Below are 27725 nucleotides of genomic sequence, written 5' to 3'. Positions count from 1 at the left end.
CTGGGCTAGTACCTGAGCCAGTGTTTCCTGAAGCTTTGATTGTTTGATTGTTGCATAGCCACCTACTGTTGCAGCCTGAATAGCTGCTGGTAAAGTCCAGGGTCAGGAAGCAAAAAGGGCCTTTGCATAATACCCACAGATGTTTAATTCAGCCACGCAGTGAGATGTTTTAATACAGTCCCAAAGCACATGTGGAGGGTTTTTCTTTGTTTTTGTCATTTTGTGTTGATTCAGTTGATCCTTAGAGAAACTTTCTTAATAATACGAAACAGGGAGTTGTGGAAATCCTGGGGGGCATCCCCTGGGTTGGGGAAACACAAGAAGCTTCCCTTGAAAGCCAACAAATTGGATCCTTCCCCGGTTCCTATGTCTGTTCCTGTGTCCCTGAGCCACTCCCTCCCTATTCCCCGATTTGCCCTCATCTTTGTACTGCCCTGAGACCAGGGTCACCCTGGGGGCTGCTCGAGAGAGGGGAACCTAGACCCTCCACATGTGTGTGTGTGCTTTGGGACTCTACACATCTCACTTCACGGCTGAATTAAACATCTGTGGATATTATGCAAAGGCCCTTTTTGCTTCCTTACCCTGGACTTTACTTGCAGCTATTCAGGCTGCAAAAGCTTACTGCAGAGGTGGCTATGCAGTACAAGCCAGCTGGAGGCAGTGAGTCCTTGGCATCCCTGAACTGCTGCCCATTTTTTGTATTGCCAGGGTTTTCTGGAGCCTGCCTGAATGTTCCTGCATCCCTGACATCTCTCACTCCCCTGGCTCTTCCAGCTGCCAGGATGATTTGCCTAGAGCAATCTGGTAGCCTGTGACTTCTTAGATCCCTTTGCTCCTTTCCTATACTGATGACTTGGGCACTGTTAAAAACCTAAAGCAAAATCTAGGCAGAAACACCTTTTTGACAGCCAGCCAAGCAACCTTGATTTAACCTCAGAGATACCTCAGAGAAAACAGCAGGAAACATATTTGGACTGCCAAAGTTTGCCACCACATAGGTTCAGGGGCACAGCTACCCTGTTTGAGCTGAATGCCTTTGCACTTCTCCTACATCCAGTTCCTTTTGAAAGCCTGGAGATGCTGAACTCTAACCCTGAAAAAGCCCAGCACAGCCACAAGCCATGCAGTTCAGCTCAGAAGAAACAGCAACAGGGTTATCCTCTCAAATTCACCACTGATGAAGGCCCTGTCCCTTCCCTGCTGGCCTAACCTTCTGATATTCAACAGTGGAAGAGGAAAGGCTGTTTTGGCAGGAGCAAGAACTCAGTTCAAAACTTGGTTACTGTGCAGAGGATAACTATCACTTGGAACCACACTTCCAACATGCTTCTCCTTTTTCTGTCCCTTTCACATTTTGCTGTCTTTAATAACTGTCTGTTCAGTTTGTCCTAGCTTTCTGAAACTGTTGGGGTCAAGTAATAACCACCAAACTCCAAGACTGCTGCATATGAGACTCTCAAAAAACCTAAGGCATATAATTCCTAGGCCACAATAAAAGGCTATTTTAGAATTGGTCACAGAAAAGTACTGAACTCACGTATGCCAACCCACAATTAATTGCATAATTGTTAATACCTCCTTTACCTAAAAATAATGCTTGAGCCATTTTCTACATCTAAATTGCTGTTGAAATTGGATGGGCTTCTCTTAGCCAAGAGAAATGTATGTAAAATTGTATTTCTGGTGAAGAGAGGCAGCATTAGGTTTCTGTGAGGGTTCAGTCTTGCAGGGCAATGAGGAGGGAACTTGGAAAATGCTAAGTCAAAACCTTTTAATTAGCCATTTCCTTTTTGCTGGATGCTGGGCTGTGTACCAGAAGTGATAATACAACAATTCCACAGGCCTAATTCTAGTATCAATATTATTTGCAAAAAAATCAATCTCATCCTCTTCTCATTATTTCTGAGCTAGGTTATCACTGAGAAAGGCTCTGCACACCCAATTTACTCTTTAGCAGTGACAATGCTGATTTTCCTTCCCAGCATTCCCAAGTGGTGTGATGAACTCTGGCCTTATAGGTTCACCTGTGCCCCTGGAAGCACCATGAAAAGGTTCCCAGCTTGTAGTATCAGACTTGCTGGGAAGCTAAACCATCTACCTGCTGAGCTGTGGCACAGAGATTAGGCAAAAAGCACTCCTGGGGGCAGGAGAGACAAAAAAATCAGAGTTTTCAGGCTACATTATTGTCTTGCCTCCTTAGAAAACATCCCCGTCAGATGACCAGGGTTCAGAATTCCAAGCAGATACAACATGTGTGGTTTGTAATGGTAATAAGGTTTGATTTTATGTTAGATGAATAAGACAAGGCATGGAATTATAATGCATATTTCAGACACAATGGCAATACAATGGTAAAGGGCTCCCAAGTTATAAAGAAGCTTGCTGGGCTTCCTCAAAAAGTGAGTTATCAGATGGTTGCCAGATCATAAATTTTCTTGTTCTTACTTAGCTGTTGAACAATAAAATGATGTTAGAGGCAACTAAATCTATACACTTCATTAACACGATATTTTCAAAGAACAGTAACACAATTTCTATGCACTTGGAGAGAGTCAAATGAGAAATATTTCCTTTTATTTTCTTTTTTTTTTTTCATTTTCCTTTCTTCCTTCATTTCTGAGCCCAATTACAAAGCCATGATGTGACTATGAATTCTTAATACTGCTCCCCTGGTAATTTGTACTTGGGCATTGTTTTCTTAGGTAGAACTACATTAGGAAAGCAGTAATGTTTTCACCAGCACAAGCAAAAATGCTTTATGTCTTATATATTCTGGCTGAGAAGGTGAAGTCTCAAGGACTTAATTCAGTCCATGAGCAACCACTCACAACGTCCTAATATAAAAGTCTACATCATAAAAATGCAATAAGTAAGAGACAAAACTTCTTTTTTGTTGCCTTAAATTCCAATAACTGAAGCTGGAAAGAACTGGACTCACAAAAAGTCAAATAAGAAATGTTTACTGGAGACTACACTAAAAACAGGATGTACCATAAAATATAAGTGGAATTTGTTCTTGACCTAAGTCACCTTTTCCTGTTTAAGAGGATGGCTGATACAATTCTGGATGCAAGATACTAGAGAACAGAAAGTCTCTATTTTAGAGAGATGTGTTGTCACAGGATTTCTATCTATCATCTCTACCTCCCTCTGCAAGCCTTCTAGCCCCCAAAGTGGTAAGCACAGACAAGGGGTATGTAAATCACACAGCATTGCTTTGTTCAGTCATACTATGCATACAATGAAGGCAAGGCCCCCTCATTAGGCAAGTACTATAAACATTAAACTTTCAGCCTAATTTTTAAAAACTAGAGATTTTTAGAAGTAAGTTCTTTCCAGTTACATCCCCTATAAGTATTTTCTAGCAGCTGAAAGGTGCATCAGGTAAGAGTGTTCATCTGTGTTCAGGCCAGTGCTGGTATATTGCCAAATACTCGTGGACCTTTGTGTGTATGAAAGTCTTTTCAAACCCTATTCCCAGGTTCTTGCTAAATCAACTGTGAGCTCATTTATCCTTGCAGTGCAACCACCACTACTCAGTGAAGCCAGATCACCTCAAAAAATGAGTGGGATTATGTCTTAGTAACAAAAGGCAGCTTGAGTACCTTTCCCAATAACTTCTGATTCCATGGGTTATGCCGACACCCAGTTCAGGCACACACTATCCCTTTTGTGCTCAGCCTTAGATATAGCTAGTAAGAAAGCCCATAAAGGAGTTGCCAGTGTGATGACAGATTGTGTTGTCCTTAATCGTGCTGTTCAGTGCTGCCTCTATTCGTGCTATTTACCTTCCAAGCGAACAGAACTCCAAAATGAAGGTATGATTAAGGCAAAGGCAAGAATGAGTTTAACACATGCCAAGAATGGATAATGGAAGAAGAAAGGTAGGAAAATAGAATTGGAGAATAGTTTGGGTTGGAAGGGAGCTTTTAAAGGCCATCTAGTCCAACTCCACTCTGAAATGAGCAGGGACATCTTCAGCTAGAATTGCTATCAGAAATAGAAGACATGTTGGCCTTAGTCCACTTGGTTATAGCTGGGTGACTTCAAGACATAAAAATAGGCATATAAACGTGAAGTTTCAGAGTTTTTGTAGCTTTTATCCTATTGTCATTATCAGGTGACTAGTTATCCCCACATTGCAGCAGCTCTGGAAGAAGAAATTCTTAAGGACATGAAAGTGGAATGGAGGTTGTGGGAAGGCTGAATCACTTGGCAGTGTCCTCGTTGAATTGGACTCCCAAGTGTGGTGGCAGCAAGGCAAACATTACCTGTGTTTGTCAACTCAATTAAATGCATATTCTATGTAAGAATTCTGTATCACTCCTACTTACTGATTTGTATTTTATTGCATTAGAAGCAAGGATATTAATCGTGCTCCATGCAAGAGCTCTTATACTGCCTTCTAGGACATTTGGAAGCATTGCTTTTAGTTTAAGAACACATTTTTATTCTCAGCATGTTGCTTCCTCCCCGCCAATATTTCAGCTTCATCATTAATTCGTGAACCATAACTCTAGTGAGAATCAGCTCCAGGCTGATAAAAAGAATTCCTACGGTTTTTTTTTGCCTCTCAGTTTATAAAAGATACTTTTTAATAAGCTAGGAGGGTTACACTGAAAAATAATAATAAACTAGATTTACATTTTTACAGTCAATAGAGAATGTGATGCATACATTATAGACCTAAACTAGGTAAAAGGGTATTATATCAAAGGCTTGTTAGTCTTCCTTTACATGCATCCAGCTCTGTAGTGGGTTTTTCAGAGCACCATGGAGAATACCCAGCATCCACTGACAGCTTGAAATATCTCTAGAAAATCTGGCTTTCCAAAAAAATCAGACCAGAACAAACTATACTAAAAAAAAACCTGTTCTAGTAGGAAATGTAATGAGCAAAAGAAGGGTAGATACAGCTATGATCATAACACAAGGGGAGTTATTTGGGGTGGAACTGTCCCATCTTCTGTGGGAGACTGCCAGGAGATAGCTGGGATACTGCCACTACAAGGTTAAGTGTAATTGCCCCTGGACAACAATATCTCAGGCCCCCTTCTGATCTTAATACTGCAAATTGTTTCTTGAAGAGAATCACAAATGCTCCTGAAAGCAAGGTATTTTGAAAAGGTAATATGCCCAACACTCTGAGTATGGGACTCCAACCAAGCAATAAAACAGAAAAGAAAAATCCCTACTCTGATATTTAACATTCAAAGAGAAGGTTAATTCCAGTGTAACTGCACAAATTAAAGCATAGGGCAATATGACAGCAAGTTAATTCAAAGGTATTTTATATACCAAATTACAAAAAATCCCCATGATTATGATTTAACATCTGCTTTTCTTGAAGGGTAAAATAACTCTACCTCAGTTTTCATTCTTCCACTTTTTTTGGTACTTTTACACAAGTTCTCCATTGGACGAGAACAACACAGAAATTACATGGAAACTTTTCTGTGTTCAAAGTTTATATCTGCTACAACCAACATTAATGGAAGAGAGAACAACACATCAAGGTGCTGCTAGAACTGTCACACACACTTAAGAAAGATTCTCCTCAAGACCAAAATGTTTAAGGGGATCTTTATGGAAACACTAGATAAATGAAAATCGCAAGAAGAAACGCGGCCTGTGTAAGGTGACTTCAGAGGGACTCTGAACTCATCAGAGGTTTGTACAGTTTATACTACAAAACTGAGCAGACTCAGAAGGAATTTTTGACAAGTCTTCCAGTGTTATTGCAGTACACTGCCAATTTTATGGATGGAAGCATGAAGATGACTATAATCCCTCTATTGCAGGCAAAACATCTGAGGCTCAGCATTTGAGAAAGGTTTGGATGCTTCACTACTTGTCACAGTGGTAGATTTAATTATCATGTCAGAAAACAGAATGTGCTGCTTACAGTGAGCTGGTGATGAAGAGTAGAAGAATCTGGCACAAGTAAAAGGAAGAAATAATTTGGATGGAAAAGTGAGTAACTGTGGAGCTCCCACAGAAAACCATCGCAGATGTTCTGGGTAATTTCAGACCTTGTCAATACAGAAACCCATCTATATTCAGCCAAGGGGAGGAGGCTGATTCCCTACAGCACCAGGGGACAGCCATGGTTGCCTTGGCTGCATGACACTAAAAGAGGTGGAGTCAAAGCCATGCAAGGTTGGTTTGTCTGGGCTACTTTATTTTATTTTTGAGTTGTGGCACACACTCTTCCCCCAACCATCTTATAGCATACAGGTTAAACAGATTACAGAATGATATTGAGTTTCTTTCACAAAGACCACAGACTGCTCCTAGAAGGAGCTGGGAATGTGGGAATAAACAAGGAGACTCCTGGATGATATTAGTCCAGGGACACCTGAACTGCTGCAGTTCAGTCATAGCTATAATAATGACCATACATGAGTGACCCAAGAGACACTCCAAATCCAAAACAATAATTAAATTGGTAACATGCCAAAACAGAAAATGCAGTGTCAGTAGTTCAGCTGACATATTTCAACCTGGGGAATATTTAGAGGTTCAGGCTCCTCCATTTTGACTGTGATGGCCTATGAAAAGTATCTCTAAGCTGACTAGAGATAAACAGAGTATGCTGAGAATTAAATCAATACCAAAATATTGCAGAGTGAACATCAAAGGTGAAAGTTTGCTAATTTGTGCAAATGCATTGTGTTCCCGAGTCACTGGTTTCAGGACAAGCATGCACACACCATTCTGCCCCAGAACCCAGATTATTGAAAGTGTTACCTTATTCACACCATCTGCCATTGCTTGCAGCGTTAACTCTCTAGGTCCGTCCACAGTCTTCCCATTATCAGTTGGTCCCCAGCTGGCACTATATATATCTATGACTTGAGGCATATGACTGATGGAGGAAGCCTCAATAATGTCTGTCATAAACGGCTGGTCCAGCATTCGGATACCTGCAGTTTTAATCAACAGAAGCATGAAATATGCATTACCCAGTACAAAATGTAATCTCAGCACCTGCAGAAGGCCCCCAGTTACAGGTATTTTAAGTCACTGGCAGTTTTACCCATTCAGTAATGCTGCACTTGACGTTCCCATGTCACCAGGGTGTGCTTACCCAGCAGGATGCCAGCATTAAACACCAAGGCAGCATGGCCCAGAAAGACAAAGAACTTTATTGTTAGCTTTCTAATTACACAGTATTTTCCATCTACTCTTTGAGAACACTTTAAAAATAACTCAATTCAGCAGTCTCAGAAACCCAGTGCTTAAATAATATCAATGGCATTTAAAATAAGATTTTGTAAGCTTGCAAAAAAGAGTGAGGCACCCTCCTTCATCTAATTTACATTCATTTTGTGTTCACATGTCATTAGTTTTTCAAGTAATTTTTCTATTTATTTGGGTGCATCTCCAGAATTTAATCAGAGGAGGGAAACATCCTACACAGCAATTTCCTGGAAAAATATCATTCTGTCAACATGCAGATGCAATAGCAAAATACGGCCAGCATGTGGAGGAAAAAAGCAAACTAAAACCCACCTTCTGTAACTCACAATGCAGTAGAAGTTAAAGAGTTTAAATGATACAATCTTAGGACATGTCAACTTAATAAAACCTCAGTGTTGACTCTAAGTGAGCCAGAGTGCAACAGACAGCAGTGCAAGCCCTTAAGCTTCCATTGTGCTTCACACACAGGACAATTTCACTGACAGCCAACCTGTCACTTAGCCTCTGGATGAGACCTGAGTAACCAGGGATTCATTCCAAGCTTAATTTGTACCCCTGAGTTGAAGTTCAGCTTTTGCCAATGGTTTAGGACACAGATTGGGCAGAAATCAGTACCAAACAGTGTGAATGGAAATAAGGATGCTGATTTAGAAGCCAGTGGCTTTATTATATTCAATAGAAGCCCAAATGTGTCAAATATAAGGCTGGAAAAAAAGGTGGTATAAATTTCAAATTGAAATCAGACCAAAGCTCGATGTCCTTGGTGGGCTAACTTGAGCTAGAAATGATGAAGTCAAACTCAATGGGTGAGAAATTGATTCCCATACTTATAAAATGCAGATCTGGAATCAGCTTCCCATTCATTCTGAAAATATGGACTCCAAACCATGACAGCAGCAGACCCTCAACTTTCATGGACTTCCAGTGCCATGGACCACACAGTGGTCTTGCCAATGCACATGGTTCTCAGGCAGGGAAGGCTGGCTGGCACTTCCAAAAACTTGAGGGGATTTTACTACAAAGTGGACAAACACAGAAGATTATTTATAGGCTGTTGGTCACCAGAAATATGGTCACACCTCTTGATTTTTAAGCAACCAGCTTGAAGTTGTAAAGTTATATGAATAATATGGACATGGTCCAGACAAAATCCCATGCATCAATTCAGATTCCTTGAAGAGTAACTCTTGAAAGAATGTAAATTTTGTGGATGTCCCATCCCTGAAGGAGATGTTACCCTTCCTGAAGAAAGAAGATATTTATTAGACCTGCCCAGCCAGTTACTAATTCTCACTGAAATTTCTTGGGTGAGAGCTTAGCAAACATTGCTTGGTGCCCTTCTGTGGTGGAGATTCAGCTTTCAGTCATGTAGGTGACAGGTGAAATGTAGCCTTCCTCAGATTCTCCTGACACTACAGTGAAACAGGGGCGGGCCAAGCAGAGCAGAGCTGTCCATGTACACACACTGTGGACCATCTCCAAGAAGCAATGAGTACAGCCATGCTGATGTTCTGGTGTGGATCAGAGAAAGTGAAGTGAAATTCATAAGCATCTATCTCTGCCTACTGTACCTCAGTTCTCATCATGGAACTGTCTGAAGAGTGGGAAAACTGGATTTCTTCAGATTCAACACTTCCACACATGGTGTGGAGAGCCTAACTCACTCCAAGCAATGTATTCAGTATGTATGTGCAGAGAAGAGCTCATTAGAAGCAAAAATACCCAACACACCCAAGGTGTGGATGCTGGGTGCTAGGTACCACCACTACCACCATTCTCTGCATCTGCTCCTATGGCTCTGCATCACTGTTAAAACAGAGGAAACCTACAACCACAGAGATATACAGCACTGCAGGTCCTGCTCTGTGAGAGCCTAAAGAGTAAGAGCAGCATAAGATTTGCCTTTTCAAATGTTTTTTTTTTTTTAAGTACAGCAGGAATTTATACTTTACCTCCTGCAAAATGAGATTTGCCACAAACAATTCTATAGCTACACAGGGAAAAAGCACTGAAAATCAGCACACAAACAGGAGCTGGTATATGAAGGAGCAGATCTGCTCTTTTGCACTGTTATTAAAGAGCCTTTATTTATAAGGCCCTTGATTGAAAAGGCAAAGCCATGGAGAAATTCCTCTCTCTAGCTATTGTGAACAGTAACAAACACATGGTCTGACACCGATCTGCAGCCCTGTCCTGGGCAACACCCTGTGTCTCTGCTATTTACACCTTGGATTGCTACCATACCTGCCACTTTGGAGTTGTAGGCAACTCCCACGCCGCAGATGTTGTTGTTGGCAGCAGCAGACACCTCTCCTGCACACCTTGTCCCGTGGCTGTGAAAAGGAAGGAAGAGAGACCAGATGAACCCCAGTGAATGCACGTGCTGAGCTGAGCTGGATCACTGGGAGCCTGTTTTGCCTCAGTCAGCTCCCAGTGCTGCAGAGGAAAACCATTCCATGGAAAACTTTTGAGTGCTGAGTACTGGCATGAGTTCATTCCTTGCTGAAGCAGGCAATATCCAGTTTCCCCTCTGCAGGAGGAGTGAGGCTTGCTCTGAGGTTAACATGTATCCCTACACTGCATTTAACTGTAAAGTTATTCAGGCCTTTTCGTATTAGCTTGTGAGACAGATTCTGCCTCATTAACAACTCTTGGTAGAAACAGCCCCTGACAGAACAGCATAAATGTAAGATCAATATTAATTCCTTTATTTTTGTGTCTTGACAACATGGCACCCATTACTTTGAACCTTATGGAACAGTCTGGCTGCCTTTTTGCTGTCTGAACACGTACAAAGAGCATATCCCTGCCCACAAAAGAAATGCTACAGGAAGAGGTGGGTGCAATATCAAGAAGGGAGCAGAAGGGAAACACAGTGGTCACTGCACTCCTCAGCAGCAGAGCTGCACATGGCTGGCCAGGCCCAAAGCTGTGGGACCTAAGGCACGTGCATCCCTCTCATCCAGTGCCTAATTCCCAGAAGAGCTGACAAGGTGCTCCAGCTCACAGAGCCATTGCTTTCTGCTCAAGTGGGAAAAGTCTCTGCTCTGATACAGAGGTACAGGCTTGGGCTGACACATGGTGTTTCAATAATACCTGGGTCTGTGGAGTGCTTTGCAGCTCTCAACAGAGACTCTTTAGCTGCAGTGGCACTTACTGGCACCACTGGCAGTGGCTCCTGCAGGAAGGGAAATTGGATTTTCCTTTCTCTTAATTCATCCCAGAAATTAAACTCAAGATAAGAGAAATACAGACAACATAACCTAGTTTTTAAAAAATAGCATAGCAGCAGGGAAACCTGTGCTGCCGTCAGGGTTTTTTTTAGTCTAAGATGTTGAATCAATATATGACTCCATCCTACTGCTCACATCAATCCACTCTGAGCACTGAAACTGGCACTGATCCTACAGCATGCTATGGATTCATGCAATTCAAAATGCTGTATTATAAAGGTTATACTGAGTATCAGATGGACCATCCTGGGAGGCAGCAAAACTGTTTTAATCATCTTTTTTCCCCCTCTTTCCCTTTACGTGTGCCTGGCAAAGGTAAGTGCAACATTAATAAAAAGATAAGAAGCAATAGATACTTTTTCCTGCTCTGCTTGGGAGAATATATTTTTAGAGGCAGTTCCATAAAGAAAGATGACAGAAGATCTAATCTGCTTTCTTTTACAAAGGGGGCAGAGAAGACAGAAATACAGATTTCTTATTCAGCTGCTACAGAAATTGCTATCAACAATCAAAGAACAAGATTTTCCCTCATGATCTTGCTCAAGGAATTCATTGGTAGGTGCTAGCAATGCTAGGCATTCATCATCTAGTCAACTGTGGGCCAACTACAGGCACAGAGAAGAACAAATGGCTCAGGTCAAAATTGGCTTGACTAATACTGGGGTGCAAAACATCACTGATGCTGCCAGATTACAGCAAGAAAAACTGTATTAGGACCTTCCTGACAAAAAAGTTTTACCAGAAGGTCTTCCCCCTGTCCTGGCCTCTCCAGAGCAGTGACCCACACAATGGAGACTGCAAACAGGTCTATTCCAGCAGCTCAGTTTCAATATTGTGCTGCTGACTAGAGAGAAAAAAAAAATCACTTATAAGTTAGTGGAAATGCATTTGGTTGAATTATTAATGGCAAATAGCAGACTTTTCCAACTCAGCCCTATTTGCTGTTCATGTATCATTGATAAACCCTTTGTGGTTTCTATGAAGTGACTCACGTCAGAAGAACAAATCACAGCCTTTCTCTACAGTGTTCACCTCTTCACTATTTCGATATTTAAAGTAAGGGGATAGAATACAAAAATATTTTCATCTGTGAACAAGCTACTTCAAAGGTAAACCATATATTAGCAAGAAGAGCAAGACTTACGTAAACTTTATGTAAGTGAATGCATTTTATGTGAACATGCATAAAAAAGTAAGGGGGAGAAGTGGATTTAGTTGAAAAACAGTTTTGTATACTGCATTTTAAAAAATACCTATACTATCTACGAAAATTTCACCCTGCTTTGTCTTTGAAAATAATTCTGTTTTAAAATCCACTGCCAATGCTCCTGTGCGTACCTCCCTACTGACATATTTTTAAAAGTGTCAGAGGCGGCACAGATTTTTATTGAGGCTCCTTTTCAGCTGCTTTGAAATGCTTCTGCAGATAGCAAAGGACAGGACTCATGCATCCTATCTTCAGCAAGGGAGGGCTATGCAGAGCTGCAGTCTCAATAGCTGGGACCACCTGCTTTTCTTGACCAGTTTAGCTGCTTGCACTGGGCAACAATTAAACATGTAGAGCTCAGGACACTTTGTGGGGCAAATGCAACCCCCTTTTTACTCACATGACATCGTCAGCCTCTAAGAATTTGAGTGTTCAGAGAAGGGAAAGCATTCTTCTGCTTTGGTTTGGATCCACAATTAGCAAAAGATTCTTACACCTGAAGAATATAGGTTTCCAAAATAGCAAATACATTTTTCCCTGCTAACTCATTATCTTAGTGAGAGTATATACAGAATACAAAGGCCATAGGAGCAGAGATCAATATTGGCTATTTAGATCAGGGCAGAAATTTGTAATCTCATTGCTCTGAGGTGAGAGCCCAAGTTGTGCCTTCTGCATGCTCACAACATGAAATCAGAGGGCAGTATGAGGCCAAGCAGTCCTGATTCCTATGGCTACCTCTTCCCTGCAGAATGTGGTACATGCCAAGGAACTGAATGTGGTTCAGAAGGAGAGAGCATTCAAAATCAGTCAGTTCCCAAAGTAGTTCTTAAAAAAACACTGAGCTCTGTGGGGCTGCCTCTTGTTTTGGGAACAGGGTTTGATTCAAGTTCCTTCACTGCTCCCACTGCTCCTCAGGCTCAAACACAGCTCTGTCCCAGGTGGAACCAAGTGTCACTCTCCTGCTGGGTCCCCAAGCTGTGGATCTGAACACAGTCAAACAGTGAGTATAGCAAACATGAGAATAAACTCCTTGCCTGTCAAGACATCTATGGGCCTCTTCTTCCCACAGCAGCAGCTAAACTGCCTGAAAGCAATACCCTGCCTGAGGCACCACCCTTCCCTTCCAAAAACCACCCTGCATGCTTTCATAGGCCAGTGGCTGTTAGATGGAAAGGCCAAAGTGATTCCAGCAGTCTTACAAAGCCCCAAATGGAAGGGGAAATTGTGCTTACAAGCAGAGCAGCTGTGATTAATGGAATACTCCATGCAAAAACCTTTCCTATTTATTCTTAAAGTGTAATGAACACATTCCACATGCAGCTGGCAGCTCACAAAAGCCCCTTGGTGATCAGTCCTCTGCTTCTTGTTCCACAAATCACTTGAATTGCTCACACAGAAAAGTATTCTTTATGGAAAAAGGAATATTACACTATCCTATTTTGAGTCTGATCCTTCTGCATGCATAAAATTCGATGGGAGATGCATCACTGGCTGTGCAAAACGGAGCCTTTACTTCAGGTTTCTCTCAATAGATATTCCACGTAATCATGCCCTATCCAGACGCACCTGTGCAGCTACACATAGGGACAGACAGAGACAGACAGCTTTACCTACCAGCAACACTAATTCAGGAGTCAGAAGCCATGGCAAGAGCTTATAGAGGAGTATTTCAGCTCAATTAATGGAATAGCAAAGAAATACACAGAGAAAAACAGTCACAGCTACTCCTGGACAGATGGATACTGTGTGCTGGTTTGCATCTTAACCTGCAGAAAACTAAGAATCTTGCATCTTAAATCCTTCCTTATTCTATGAAGGCAAGAAAGGGATGCCCCACTGAATGTGTTGCTCCCATGATTTACCTTGCAAGACAGAAAATTCCCTGTCTTGCAAAATAAATCTGAAGGTTCATCATATCATAGAGTGGTTTGGGTTGGAAGGGACCTTAAAGATCATCTAGCTCCAATCTCCCTGCCATGGGCAGGGATGCCACCCATGAGATAAGGCAGGCTCAGGGCCCATCCAGCCTGGCCCTGAACATTTCCAGGGATAGAGCATCCAAGGTTCATTGACAAACAATGTTATACTTCCTAAGTATTGATTCAATTTTTTTCTGAAAAGAAAGAACAGTAAAGGATATCTGCAAAGTAATTTCTCCATCGTTTCCCCCCTTCTATTGCCGACCTGAACTCTCCATTGCCCCAAAAAACAGAGGAAACTGTTGCAGTTCTCTGACAACCTGAATCATGCTGTTCTCAATTATTACAGATTGGGTCAAAAACAATAGTGCTGCTCACCCTCAATTCTTCACTGAAGTGCTTGAAGTTAGGCAGGGGCACCTGGGACCAGATACAATAACCCCGGCCATGTCTGGAATGCTTGAGGTCTATTCAAAGAGACTTTGGAATGTAACTCTCACTCCAGGGAGAGTTTACTCTGCAGAACAGGTAAGGATGGCAAACTGGGCCCCGCTATAAAATACTTGACGGTAGCAAAATCAGTGTTAATGGGACTTGGCAGAACATACTTAATTTTATGAAGTACCACACTGAAAACAACAAAAGCTACCATTACACACTAAAGCTAATTTTAATTTTCTTCCTCTCCAGAGCTAAGTGGTATCTGCCTCCTAAAAAGATCCTTTGCATAAATAAAGCAAGAAAGTCAGCAGACCTTCACAAATTAGAGCCCTAGTCTTTCTGTGACTTTCCATTCACTAACTGGATTCATACTACTTTAAAAGTGTCAGATGTCCTTTCCCAAAATGAAGCAAAAATCTCATTGAGATCTTGCTTTGGCTGAAAAATTGCAGGACTACAAAGAAGGACATCACAGCTCCTAACTGTTTAATCCATTCCAGGAGGCCCTTATCTGAGGTGGAAGCTTCTTTGTTGTGTCACTCTGACAGAACTACAATTGATTTCTTTAGAAATCAAAACAAAAAACTCCATCCAAAACTAGGAGACCATCCAGTCATCCTAAATTAGAGATGAAAACCACATCAAATAGGCCTGAAACATTTTTTGATAAGCACTCAGTCTGAGCCCTGAAATCTTTAAAAAGTTTTCAACAAAAAGGTATGTAGCCATCACTTATCCAAACAATCTAAAAATACACTTTTCTGGAGCAGCAACTTCATTTATAAACTATGAACCTAAAAAAATGACATTGTAAGTAACCTCTAATTTTCAAGCAGCAGTGAGACTGCAGTGTCTGTTCTGTGGCGATTGAATTCAGTAGAAAACAGACATTTCACAAAAATGCAGAATTTCTTACACAAACCAAAGTGAAGGGCAGGCTGCCCAGAATCCATTTACCTGTTAAACCAGTCATCTGTGTAGCGAGGATAGGGGTAGGGATCATTGCTGCTGAAGTCGTAGCTGGCTTTGGCATTCTACAAAACACAAGGAACACAGAAAATCAGCTGAAGAACAGACATGAAGTGAAACACAAATTGAATGAGAAGCTGAGAATCAATAGCAAGCTTTGCCCTCTTCATTCTGCGAGATGTATCTGGACAGAAACCAGTCCCTATAGTGCTGTGTCATTTCCCATTTTCCACACCAGCAAGCCTAGGGAACAATGCTTTCTGGCATGCAAAGCCACCTGTAGACCAGTGTGGTCAATTGTGAGGTGGTGTGAGAGCTCAGGTTACTACTGAGCATCAACATCAACACTTACAAGAGTATTCCAGCATTAAACTACTTGGCATGGCAAAGCAAAAGTGAAATCCCATTTTCCAAATGGTGGTGGAAGTGACATGACACATGGATTTTCTACAAAAGAAGTATTTTTGAAAACCTCATTTGTGGTACTACAACAGTCAGATTTCTAAAAGCATTTCAATGTCTAAGAATGTAAATTTCTCAAAATTCAACTGCAAAAACTGCATTATTGGCCAGCACATATGCCTGAAAATCTCTTTGCATATTTTCTCATTCCTTTAGCTGTCTCAACAGCTTCACAAAGTGCTTTCAGGCACTTCTCAAAATGTCATCCCATGTCTCGGCTTTCTATATAAATCTAATTCATTCCTGATTTGTCCTATCAGCAGTTAAGGACATTCAGCAACTTTTTGATCTGAAGCAAATAGAAAGTTTCAGAAAGTCAAGTGCCATCTTCTTTTTTCTCTCTTAATGAAAAAATAAAGGGTGACTGAGAATTAGGCTTTTAAAAATATTTAGCCGTTTCCTCTCAAGTGTACGTTCATTGAGTTTATGTTTTAATAATCATCATACTCAAGGAACAGAATTATGTTAATTCTTAATTAATGTGTACTTGTATTCCTTTTAAGATTTGGCTGAGCATGCTATTGAAGATAATTTGAGACTTGTGCATGAATAGCTTTGCTCCTAAAAACATTCCCTTTCATCTGAATCTCAGTTCCTGAGATACAGGAATAGACAGTCCATTGGTAGCACCCAAGATTTGGATTCAAACCCTTAAAAACCCAGAAATTTGTTCCAGGATGAAGTGAGGACAACATTGCCCTTGATACTTAGAGGGCAAAACTAAATGTCTTTCAAGTTATTGTACAGGGGGGTTTTTGGGCGGTCACTTCAAAGCCTGGTTGCTTATATTCAGCACAGACAGTAAATATTTTGCAGCATTTGAATAGAGCAGAGATTTTCAGAATGGCTCTCAAATGGCTTGATGTTGTCTTCCAGCTCAGAGATTAATTCCTTTTTGAGATCCTTATGGATCTCTCCATATCTCCACGCTAAGGCCCTGATTTTCAGCCTGAAGATGCCTTCCAGTCATGTCAGCTATAGCCACAAATTCTCAGTGCCTCTAAGTCTTTGTGCCCAGGTGTCTGATTAATTTGCTTATTTTAATTACCCCAACTGCTTATACAGCACATTAAATGGCATAGGTTTGCGTGACCTAAGAGTAAACAGAACATCACTTTTCAGCCAGGAAAAAACGGGGAATTTGACATTTGTCTATAATTCATGAGTAGTACTGAGAAGGTGGACAAGCAGTTATTTTTTCTCATAATTCAAGAAATTGAAATTCCTGAGGGGGAGACTTAAAAGCAGTAGAAAAAAAAGTACTTTTCCATAGAACATGTAATGAGTTACAGAATTTACTGTCGTAGATACCACACAGACATATTGCCAACTTCATATTCACTCAGAACTTCTGCTTCCACTCTAAAGATATCGTACAAATTTAAACACAGTCATGTGTCAACCGTGTTTTATTCTCCCATTTAGTAGAAATGCAGTCCCACTTACATACCCTAAGCTCAAAGGGGGTCTGGTAAGGCTGACTTTTCAGGACATCATCAAACATGCAGGCATCTTGTACTTGCTATCAACCACTCTTGACTGTAGAATTCCCCTGTGCAAAAATTAAGGCTGAGAAACCCTTCTAGCTGTGCTGCTGTACTGGTGTTCACAGCAGTGACAGACAAAGGGATTGCAGCCTGAATGATTCAGACACCCTACAGCAAACTGCAGCCCTGCTGCAGGCCCCAGGTAAGGCAGCTGATGGAAAGATGCCTTTATGGAAAGATGCCTTTAGCAGGCTATAAACCAAGTTGTGCAGCCGCATCCTTTAGCTCTCATTTGCTTCATTTTGGATCAGCACTCATAGGAAAAAGATAACTAATGGAGTGGGAACCATGCACAAAGGGCAAAATTAAGAAGAAGACTTGGAAAGAAAACAACTGCTAACTGAGCAATTTATCTTCATTAGGGTCTTTGAAAAAAGACAGTGAGTTTCAGCATTGTGAAGGAGTATTTCACCCACACTATGGAAGCAGTGAAATGGATAATGAAACAGCAGAGAGAAGTACAAATGGACTGCTTCAAGTTTCTAATTTAAAGATTAAATCTACAAATATTAAGCCTCAGCTTTTGTTAATTTTTTTAAGCTAAAGTAAGAAATTAAACAATTTCAGAATTGCACCACAAAGGGAACTGCTTGACTGGACAGCTTAAATATTTCATTTTGTGTTTTGCAAAGTGAATATTAAAATCTGTGTTTTGCCATTGTCCTCCATAGGCTGGAGCCCCCAGCAGGCAGCAAGAGGGAGTTTATTGCTGACATGGAGAATTAATCAGCACAGGAACCTGTGAGGTTGCAATCAAAACCAGTGCAGATGAGGAGCCACAATAGCCCACTGAAATGGGAACACTTTGCTTTTCCACTCAGGTGCCCTGTTTTCTTGCCAAACTAGTCTGCTGGCAGTTCCTTCTCTTAGACTTGAAGTGTTTAACATTTGATTTTCAATATCAACAGTAGTTGCCTGGTTTTTAACCTCAGGGAAAACTTGAGCCTCCAGCCTCAAGCACTGGTCTGGCCTTAGACTAGTCTGGCACTGGGTGTTACAATGAGGTGAATCTAATCCCTCATGTTCAGTCAAAACCAGTTCATTGCTGCAGAATGATTAGATGTTTATCAGACAGTATCTATACACAACTACTTATAAATAATATCTATTATATAACAAAAAATGCTACTACAGAGAGGAATGGTATTGCTTTCTAAGGAATATATCTATTTTTGCTTTCTAGCCTCTACACCAAATAAAATACTAACAGAAGAGTATCAGATCCCAGGATGAGACCCTTTCAATCATTTATTAAGTAATGGCTTGTATACCATGACACAAATAGATTACTTTTGCCTCTGTATAAAATTCTGCTTTCCTTAAAAATAACCTTAGACTAGAATTTCCCAAAGAATTGCCTTGTACCTTTTAAAACACATGCAGTAAAATCATCTGTGGAAAAAATTCATTATGCAAAATACGACACTAACAATAAATCAGTTGTCCCATGAGTTGTTCAGCACTGTAATAAAATTATGTACCTTGAATAATGCAGTAAGCCCATAAATTTTTGTCTGACTTCAAAAGCTTCTGCAGTGTAATTCACATACACTCTCATTTTTTCTCTGTAAGTCAAGAAATATGCCAGTGCTCACATGCTAGTGCATGAGACAATTAAATCCACATCCCACTGGTCACAGGCTGATTCTATTCATGACATTAAAGTCATGTACTAGATCTAAGGGGAAAAGATACCTTTTTTTTTTTAATTTCTTTACTGATCCAAAAAGAAAGCAAAGCCATGAACTCAAATTACAACAAAAAACATCTCAGGGAAATGGTACTAAAATACATCTGAAAATCATGTGGTGGCAAAATGGAATTCAGTTCTGTACACACAGGCTTAAATAAATGGAATATGCCCACCAAAAGGTGAGAAAAGAGAAAACATGTTTAACCTAGGAGAGGTGCTGCAAGGCTTAAAGGTCATTAACAAAAAAACAGAGGCACTGCTGCTAAGTCTTTGTACAATAAGTCCTCTCCTCTCTGCCATGGGAAGCATACTTTTATTTTGGTTTGGTTTGTGGGGATTTTAAAATGGAAATGAAAAAAGCCCTGTAACTCTTTAAATACCTCTGTCTCTATATGAACTAATGTACATGTCCTATATTTTTTTATCCAGCAAATTCAGAGCTGGTTTGAAGACCATGTAAACACCAAGAATATATCCACAAAATAATGGGTTTTGTTCAAAGATATTAACTTCAAAGAGCAAATTCACAACAGGTGGAATTTGCCATGTCTCTCCAGAAACTGCAGCCTTTTACCCAGCTCTTATAGGTACATCACAAAAGTAAAAATACTAAGCCAGACAACACCAGCCAGATCTTAAATAATAAATAAGAGAGCAGCACACTTCTCCACTGTTCTTCTTTTCAAAACAGCCACAGAATAATAAATCAGAACATCATTTGAAATTGATGGAGTTGTGTCCTGGGTCCAGAATAGCACCTGAGGTGCCTGTAAGCCCTCCTGGTATTCCAGTTCCAGGTATTCCAGTACAGGCTCTGCTTGGCCACAGAATGAGCAAGTAAAGAGCTCACCACAACAGTGATTTCATTTTGTAGTTATTACTGAAAAAAACCTTCAATTTCTTCAGCGATCACCAAGCATCTGGGCTATGCCAAAGGAAAAACTAGTGGAATTACAGTCAAAAGAAGATAAACTGACTGCAAACAAGTTCCTACTGCTTAACGTACAACAGTTAAAATTGTTGAGCTTACAAGATGTAAGAATTCTAATAATCCAGCTTCAGAGTTTATAGGAAGACAAGTTGGCTGTCCCCCACTTCTTATCTAACAACTTACTTTGCAAAGCTGAAAGGTTTTCACTTCTTAGGTTTAAAAGTAAATAAACAAAAAGTCAGTTAAAAAAACCATGGAGTCTCACTTTAACATTAGCATTTATCTTCATTAAGGTAGCATTATTTTTTAGTTACAGTTATGAAGAAAAATAGCTTTGCTGAGGTCATATCACACTGTACTCTTTTTTTATATTAAACAGATTTCTGTGTCAAGTAACTGATGATCCTCTCTACATATCACTTAGCACTACAATGTCACACAATCACTTATTTTACTTTTACCACAGTAATGGCCTTCCTATTTCCCCTGCAGACACAATGAGAAAACCAGCATTAGTTACAGTGCTGGGTGATGCTCTCCAGCATGTGAGCATCTTTAAAAAAAGGGGTGGAGTAAACACGTTTTTTATTTCACACAGGGTAAAGCACATGGGCAGTACAGCAGTGCTGTATACCACCCAGGTAGACCTAAGCACAGATATTTCCCAGCTCCAAAGAACCGGAAAGAAATCGGAAATTAATTCTTAGGTACCAAGATTGTCAGGTGTTTTCCCAGTGAACAAAATGAAAGTCCAAACACATCCAGCTAAATGTCATCTAACCCTGTGGCTGTTTGCTAATGCTTAGCTCAGAGGTGTAGAGTCAAACAGGACCAAAAAAATGGGAATCACAAAGACTCAGAGAAAATGTTACGTTGGGCAGAATTTTTAAGAGGTAGAGAATTCTTTTTTGCAATGAATTTTTAAAAATAAAACCAGCTTATTGAAATATCCTCCATTATCTTCCCCTGCATGTTTACCTGACATAGGAAAAAAAAAAGAAATTGAGGCAGACATGAGACTTTATTAAAAAGAAGCAGCCAAATGAATTTCTGTTTATAATAAAGACACTGCTTCATGATTCACCTCTTGGCATTCTTAGCCTGCTCCACAATTTTCAGGTTGATGGGGAAAAAACCTGAAGCCCTGAAGCACATCACCAGTTGTTAAGTGCTCAGAGTCAGAGCTCTGAAGGCAAAAACAAGTTAACCTACAGAACTGAAACCTATATCTACCTAGCCAAACATTCCTTAATTTTCAGAGGGGGTGCACAAGAACCTTTAAGCTGTACCTACAACACACCAAGGTGGTATGTTCATAGGGAGTCATAAGACTAAGGCAATAAAATTAGTAAAATAAAAATAAATTAGGCAACTAGTTGCTTATGAAGATTTTCAGGGCAAGCAGCAAATTTAAAGCCTTGGGTTATGGAGAACTCCCTGGTTTCTTTAATTCGGGGGAAATGAAAAGGAGGGGAAAGGGCATATAAGGTGTTACAGAAAAATGAGTCCTTGGATTATTTTATTATAATAGGAAATACAAATTGTGCAATTACTTCTACGAAAAAAACTCTGAACACACTTTTCATCTAGTTTTAGCATTCCATTTTATAAAAAACCTGGCCCACATCCCCCTTCCAATGGATATTTTTCCCCTTCAGATACTTTGATTATGCATTAGTTTGACCTACTGAAGTTGAAAAACTAATAGAGGTACAAAGCTGGCAGCAGAGAAATGAGGTCCAAGTCCATTATTCTTTGTTATGTCCCTGTAAGAAACAGCTGACAAGCCCATCACTACATCAAATATGTGCTTGCTGGACACTGAGCTGCAGTAAAGGTCATGTTTGCAATGTTTTGATGGCAGCCAGCACTTAGAGCCTCCTGGAGGGATAAGCAGGAAGGGAAGAGGAGCTAAACCATCCTGCTCCTGCCCATGAGCCCAACACCTAGCAAAATCTGCCATGGGCTCTTCTCATCAAACACAGCAAGATCCAGATCCCACCCAGCACCAAGGTCTCTTAAGAGGCATGTGGGGGAATTAGGGAGATTTTTTTTTTCATCACTGTAAGAAAACCTGTAGCTCAGAGGCTGCAATACAAACTCAGCAGTCCTTCAAGTCAAGTCATTTAGCATGACATGGTCTGGCAAGGAGTGGTCACTCATGCTGGGAGAGCCAACCTCTCCCTGCTGCAGTGCATGATCAGCAGGCACTGGCACCCACATTGCAGAGTCAAAAAAAGCTGACAATTACCAGCAGTGCTCACAGCAAAAGGCAGCTGTGACTGGACTTGTGGTTGCAATGGCACTCAGAAAACAAATATGGCAGGTTGTTAAAGATGACCGCTTCTAGATGCTACACCAATCTATTGCTACAGAACAGCCAAACTGGAGCTTTGCAAAGAGAGAAATCAAAGTGGCTTAGGTGGTTTGGGGGCTGACCTACAACTGAGAGACCATGTGGGTTATGGAGAGGGGAGGACAGGGAAAGCTAGTCTGGTGATGCAGAGGAACTGAAAGTGAAAGCAGACAAGACAGAAAACTGGTTGAGTATTTTCCTTCTCATGAAAGGCTTCTCAGCTGACAAGAGAACTGTTAACAACCACACAGCTGGTGTTTCACCTAAATTGCATGGATATGGAAGATGAATGAACACATAAAAGTGACATTGTAGACAAAGCAAAAGGAGGTGAAAATTTCAGAGAACAGACTCAAAAATCATAATGCAAACTATTACCTGCATTTCTTCTGTCACAAAAAGCAAACACAGCTTGATTTACATATCTTAGAGTTAAAAGGTCTTGAAGACCTATTGCATGTTATTTCAGCTGCAAGCCGACCACATTAGCATCCCAGGGAAGAATTATAATGTGACTAATACCTGTCAAGACATGCTGGGCTCTCAGGAATTTTAATGCACAAATTTAGATTTTCTGGCATTAATTAAAGTTTGCATTGCTTATTCCATGTGGAATCACCTAAATTCAAAATTACACAGAGAAAAGGTGGAATTTTCAGAATGTGCTCATGTAAATCCACACATACTAAATTTTTCAACTATTTAAGATTTTAAATAGTACATGATCATTCCAGGTTCTTCTGTTAAAGATTAGTACATTTGATCATAGCTAATGTATTCACAGTAATTTACTGGATGTTAAAATTTAAGATGTATCCTAGACATCATTAGATGACTGACAGAAAGATTCTCAACTACATCTGTCAGACACGGTATCACGGTTGACTAATCCTGCAAATGAGTTAAGTGCCACTGAATTAAAGTGATTTAGTTTCTCACAAGAAGAAATTCTAAAAAACATCTGCTAGCATTGAAATGATTAAGTCCTTGAACACAGCACAGTCTTCATCCTGACCTTTGTACATCTTTAAAGAGAGATTTACCTCATTTAACAGAAGTCAGAACATGGCTTGCCTGAAAAACATTTCCAACAATTCCCAATCCGCATAAATGCTTACAAGTAAGGACAGCACAGGGAACGTGTGACTGAGGTACCCACTACCATATACATTTAAGTTTCACCAAAAGAACAGCTATACAGTACTGGAAGTACCCAAAATTTCATCAAATACAAGCTCCTGTTCCACAGGAAAACATGCTGTCCCAGGCAGTCATGTTTCCACAGACCTTGGTATCATTAATTGCTCTGCTGAAGTCTGTGCCTCTCACTGTTAAGCTTAAAAAATAAAGGCAATGCACAGTAGAACAAACTGCTGTTTACCTGATCTGTCAAATCGCTGACTTTAACACAACAACTACCATTGACTTCAATGGGGCCAGCATTTTATAAGACATTGTGCACTGCTATTCTGCTCCCTGGTAAGAGATGTTCATTATGCATACTGCTTCTATTGGTAAAGAAACAGAAATTATGAACATTATACTTAAATCAAAGCAATCTGAAATAAGGCAGAGGTTTAAAAATATCTTAACTACCTACAGAACTTCCAAGAAATAAAATATTAACATGAAGAACATAAATGCATACAAATAAAACCAAACAATGCAAAGCAAACAACTGTGCCAAGATGAAGATACCAGGATGGAAAAGATTGAATTAATTTCAAATTAATGAAATTAATTTACAAGTACAATGAAGGAGAGGTGTTTAAAGTATTGGCGAACATCTGTTACTTTATTTACTGTATCTAGGTAATTTTGATTTCAAAAGGAAAGGGCACTACTTGTGAATTTCAGATCTCCTACACTCTTTTACTTTGCAAGACTGGCCTATCCAAAGGGCTTGGCCAAAGCTCTCCTTTTAAAAGCAGATGAAAGTCCAGTTGTTAAAAGCAGGTTTGTGACTTTCCTTGCCAAAATCACCACTGGGCCCAAAAAACTCTCCCTAAACCCCATCAAATTTTGATGAATCTTTGTGAGGGAACAGTGCTCCACAGGCACCATCTAATTCAGACTTCCCTGGTGATACCTTGGTAACCAAAAATTACTACAGCATGAATTTTAATTAAGTTGCATCTAAATGTTGGTGGATATTCAGGGATTTCCACACTGGTTAGGCCCTTAAAAATATCAGCAGCTAAATAACTATTCTTTGAGAAACAGAAAATAAAGCCTTTCAAATGGAAAAATCTTAAAAAATTGTTTGGACCATTTTCCATGCAAAATGTATTACTTTCATTTTGGGGAAATGAAAGCTATTTTTTTCAATTTGTTGAATTTGGTTTTAAAATTACATGGTGTTCACTGCCTCCAGAGGACCATGTGTCTGACCCTCTTCTCCCTAGTGCACCAAGCACCAGAGTGGGATTTTATTGCTGCTGTTTCAATTCAGCACATTCTGGATGTCAGATATTTAAAATTTGGTTGAACTGATCCAAAATAAAAATATTTCACTTTCATTTTCCCATGGACACTTTAATTTTATGAAAAGGCTTACTTGGAGAAACCCTAGAGAGAGGCACAAGCCAATTCCAAAAACATCAGCCAGAACTGATGCAGAAATGTCATCTGCTCTTTCATTCTCGTGCATTTCTCATTTCAACAATCTTAATTTACTTTCCATAGATGATGCCTTAAGTGAAAATTAATACTAGTGCTTTATGATTAAAGTGATTAGCCACCTTGCACTTTCTCAGTGTGCAACTGATTAAGTGCATTGATTATAGAGAAAAATAAATGCTGCAGACAATGAGTGCTTGTTAGCTTGCACAGTAAGTATCTTTGGCCCCATCTCGCATTGCTTACACACCAGGCATGTATTTAACTTGAAAATTATCCCCTTTCAGGTGGTTCTAATATAGAATAAATCTGGAAACTTTCTGCAGCATACATTGATCTGAAAATAATATTGGGCAAATGCAACTACAATATGTGAGTACCTTTTGATTCCAAAGGAACAGTGTTTTGAGGCTATTTTACAGCCAGCATAAATCAGTGCATCCCCCTGGAGAGGCCAACATCAGCGGCGTGGTGCCAACTCCAGCTGCATGGATGGTAATAATCACTAAGCCCCAGGTCCTGTCAAGCATTCAGGGTCCAGATCTCTAAAAATGGGCTTCAGCAAAGCCATTCACGTAACAACTTCCAGTGGAAGAAATCCAGCTTTCAGCTGTAAACACAGCTCTGTGACACAAATCATCTCTCCTTAAGGCAATCACACCTCCCTCACATGTCACAGCCTCTTTTGCAGAAAAAGCCTCTTTCTGTGCCCTCTGGCCATATGAAATAATCCAGAGGAGAAACAGCCTTGACATTCTTTCTGCTGTTCCATCTTTTTGATTGAGTTGAAAGCTAGAGATTACGATTACAGAAACTTTTTACCTTTCATTAAATAGCAAGACCCTGACATCTCCTTTACACAGGCTTCTCTCCCCCACTGGCAGTGCTGATGTTAAGCAGCAATGAGGCAGAGAGCAGAGGAACTGTACAGTCATCTTATTTAGACTTCAATACACAAGCACCAACAACATGTTCCTTTAATAGCAGTTAATGTTGGGAGCAGGGAAGGACTGTTTGTAGGAGCCCATTATGTTTTCCAAGATTTGAAGCATTTTCTGTAGGTGACTAATTCAGGACACCCCTCCAGGTACACTGAGAACCTTATATGCCTGGCTGATTTGATCAGAGAAGGCATCATCTCTTTTTTAGCCTTTATTATGTTCTGAGGAAAAATCCAAAACAGATTGCACAGAACACTGAAATGAGCCCAGAAGCTGATCCTGCACAGAATAACAGAAAAAATAGCCATGTCTGAAAGAGAATTTAATTCTTTTCCCAGTAACTTCTAATTTTTTTCCAGTGAAACTTTATTGTCATGAATGTCCTGAGTAATCATATTCTAAATTCTAAAATAAGCCCCTGAGCTGTCAGAAGCCACCTGAGCAGCATAAACAGCCCAATAGAAAGCTACCAGCTTTGACTGCTAAGGCATCAGTCAGCCTCAGATTTTAACACTTGATCCATCCTTCCATCCTGGCAAAAGAGAGGCTTCCTTCTGTCTCAGCAATTTCTTGAAGCAGATTGTGGCAGAAATTTCATTAACAGCCTTCATCAATCAGTGTTCTAACTGAATTTTCAGTGCTAGCAGAAGGATGTATTGTGAATTTATCCCAGGATTTGGTTGATAATTTTTAGGTTTTATGCTAGTGTTTATTTTAAAAAATCCATTAGCAAGAATCCAACTCCAAAGCAACACCAAAAAACCCAAAAGAAACCAACCAAGCCCAACTCTAATTAGTGATATGATGAAACAAGTTTATTCTGTTCTTTATTTTTTTTTATAATAAATGCTTTTTTTAACATTACAATTAAAAAGAGCAATGACAGTCAGCACACAGAGTTTTCCCATAAAATACCTTTAATGTATCAGAAGCAAAGGTTTATTGAAATGAATTGTCTAGTGCATGTGCTGCATAACCCTTTGAAATGCAGTAGGAAATACAGTCTGTCTCAAAGTCTTTTGAAAATCATGCCATGGGAATCAGATCTCATAAAGCTGCCTGATATCATTCCCTGACACTAGGCCAGTAGGAACCTGACTCTCCTATGGTTTGTGTTTACGATTCCTGAGGATTCCCTGGGTTCACATTAAGTGCAGAGACACTGGGAGCTTTTCAATGTCTTCAGAGTGTTTCCAACAATTTTTTTCCCTGAGAAGGGACAACATTTTTCTTCCCACCAGTTACATATGGACTCTGCTGGACTCAGGAAAAAAAACAGCTGGGATTTCAGGGTGGGGTGGGCAATGGGTCACCAAGGCCAAAGCAATGTGGATCAGTAAGTGTCAGTGAGGCTTTGTCAGCTCTACAAAATCCCACAGCTAGGCCCCAGAGATTTTTACTGGAGATACTGATGGTTTGTACTGGTAAATCACTGCCATCAGCCTCATGGCTACCAGAACAGTTTGCTGGTCCTTTTTGTGCTGTGCAGGGAGGCCAATCCTAGTCAGAAATTCATTGTAATGAAGGAAAAACAGACTTTCTAAAAGTAAGAAGATCCTTCCTGCTGTTGCTATGCTTTGCTGCACATATTGCAGAGTGAAATTTATTGCCTGTACTATTTCTTATTCCTTTTGTGGCTGTAAAGATTATTCAATGGTGTTTTTGTTCCTCTACCAAACAATGGCAAATGCAGCTCAGAACAGAAGTGGAACATTTCCCTGCTTCACTGCTTATGTGATAAGATAATTATTCCAAAAATATGCTCCCACTCTCAGCAAGGCAGGAGGAGCTGTTATGGAATTGGCTGGAGACAAGTTACCAAAAGTGATGAGAGAGAGACTGCTTTGTGTTTGGAGATGCTGACAAAGCGGGAAGAGAAGACAGGTAAGGCCATCTGCTGTTCACATCTGAATGAGAAATGGTAAATGATGGAAAACTTTCACTAACCCCGAGGTAAATTCAAAAAGTCTTCCCTCATTCCTTACATGGGGCCTTTCCTGTGTACAGCTGGAGTGACAGCTGGCAAGGACCTTGGAAGATAAGGCTGCACCATAAGGACTCGTAGCACAGAGAAGAAAAGAGAGATTTGGGGAAGGCCAGCAATGAACCACTGCTCAGGTTGATGCTTGTTTGCACGTGTTACAACTGTGTAATTCTACAGAGTTCAAAATCTTTTCAATTGCTATCTATTACTAGGA

At 40.2% G+C, this 27725-nt stretch overlaps 1 protein-coding gene across 3 annotated transcripts in view; it reads right to left on the bottom strand.

Annotated features, from left to right (window-relative positions):
- PCSK2 (proprotein convertase subtilisin/kexin type 2) overlaps positions 1 to 27725 on the bottom strand; it is a 98418-nt gene that overhangs the window by 13530 nt on the left and 57163 nt on the right. For all 3 annotated transcript variants that reach the window (XM_064414891.1, XM_064414893.1, XM_064414892.1), the window contains 3 exons: positions 14967 to 15043; positions 9451 to 9539; positions 6754 to 6929 (listed from right to left, as the gene is read on the bottom strand). In XM_064414891.1, coding sequence (XP_064270961.1) covers positions 6754 to 6929; positions 9451 to 9539; positions 14967 to 15043 — 342 coding nt within the window. The remainder of the gene's footprint in view (positions 1 to 6753; positions 6930 to 9450; positions 9540 to 14966; positions 15044 to 27725) is intronic.

This window comes from Passer domesticus, chromosome 3, assembly GCF_036417665.1.
Source record: "Passer domesticus isolate bPasDom1 chromosome 3, bPasDom1.hap1, whole genome shotgun sequence".
Lineage (NCBI taxonomy): Eukaryota > Metazoa > Chordata > Aves > Passeriformes > Passeridae > Passer > Passer domesticus.
The sequence above is the reverse complement of the archived record's forward strand: the minus strand, read 5'-3'. Positions and strand labels throughout refer to the sequence as shown.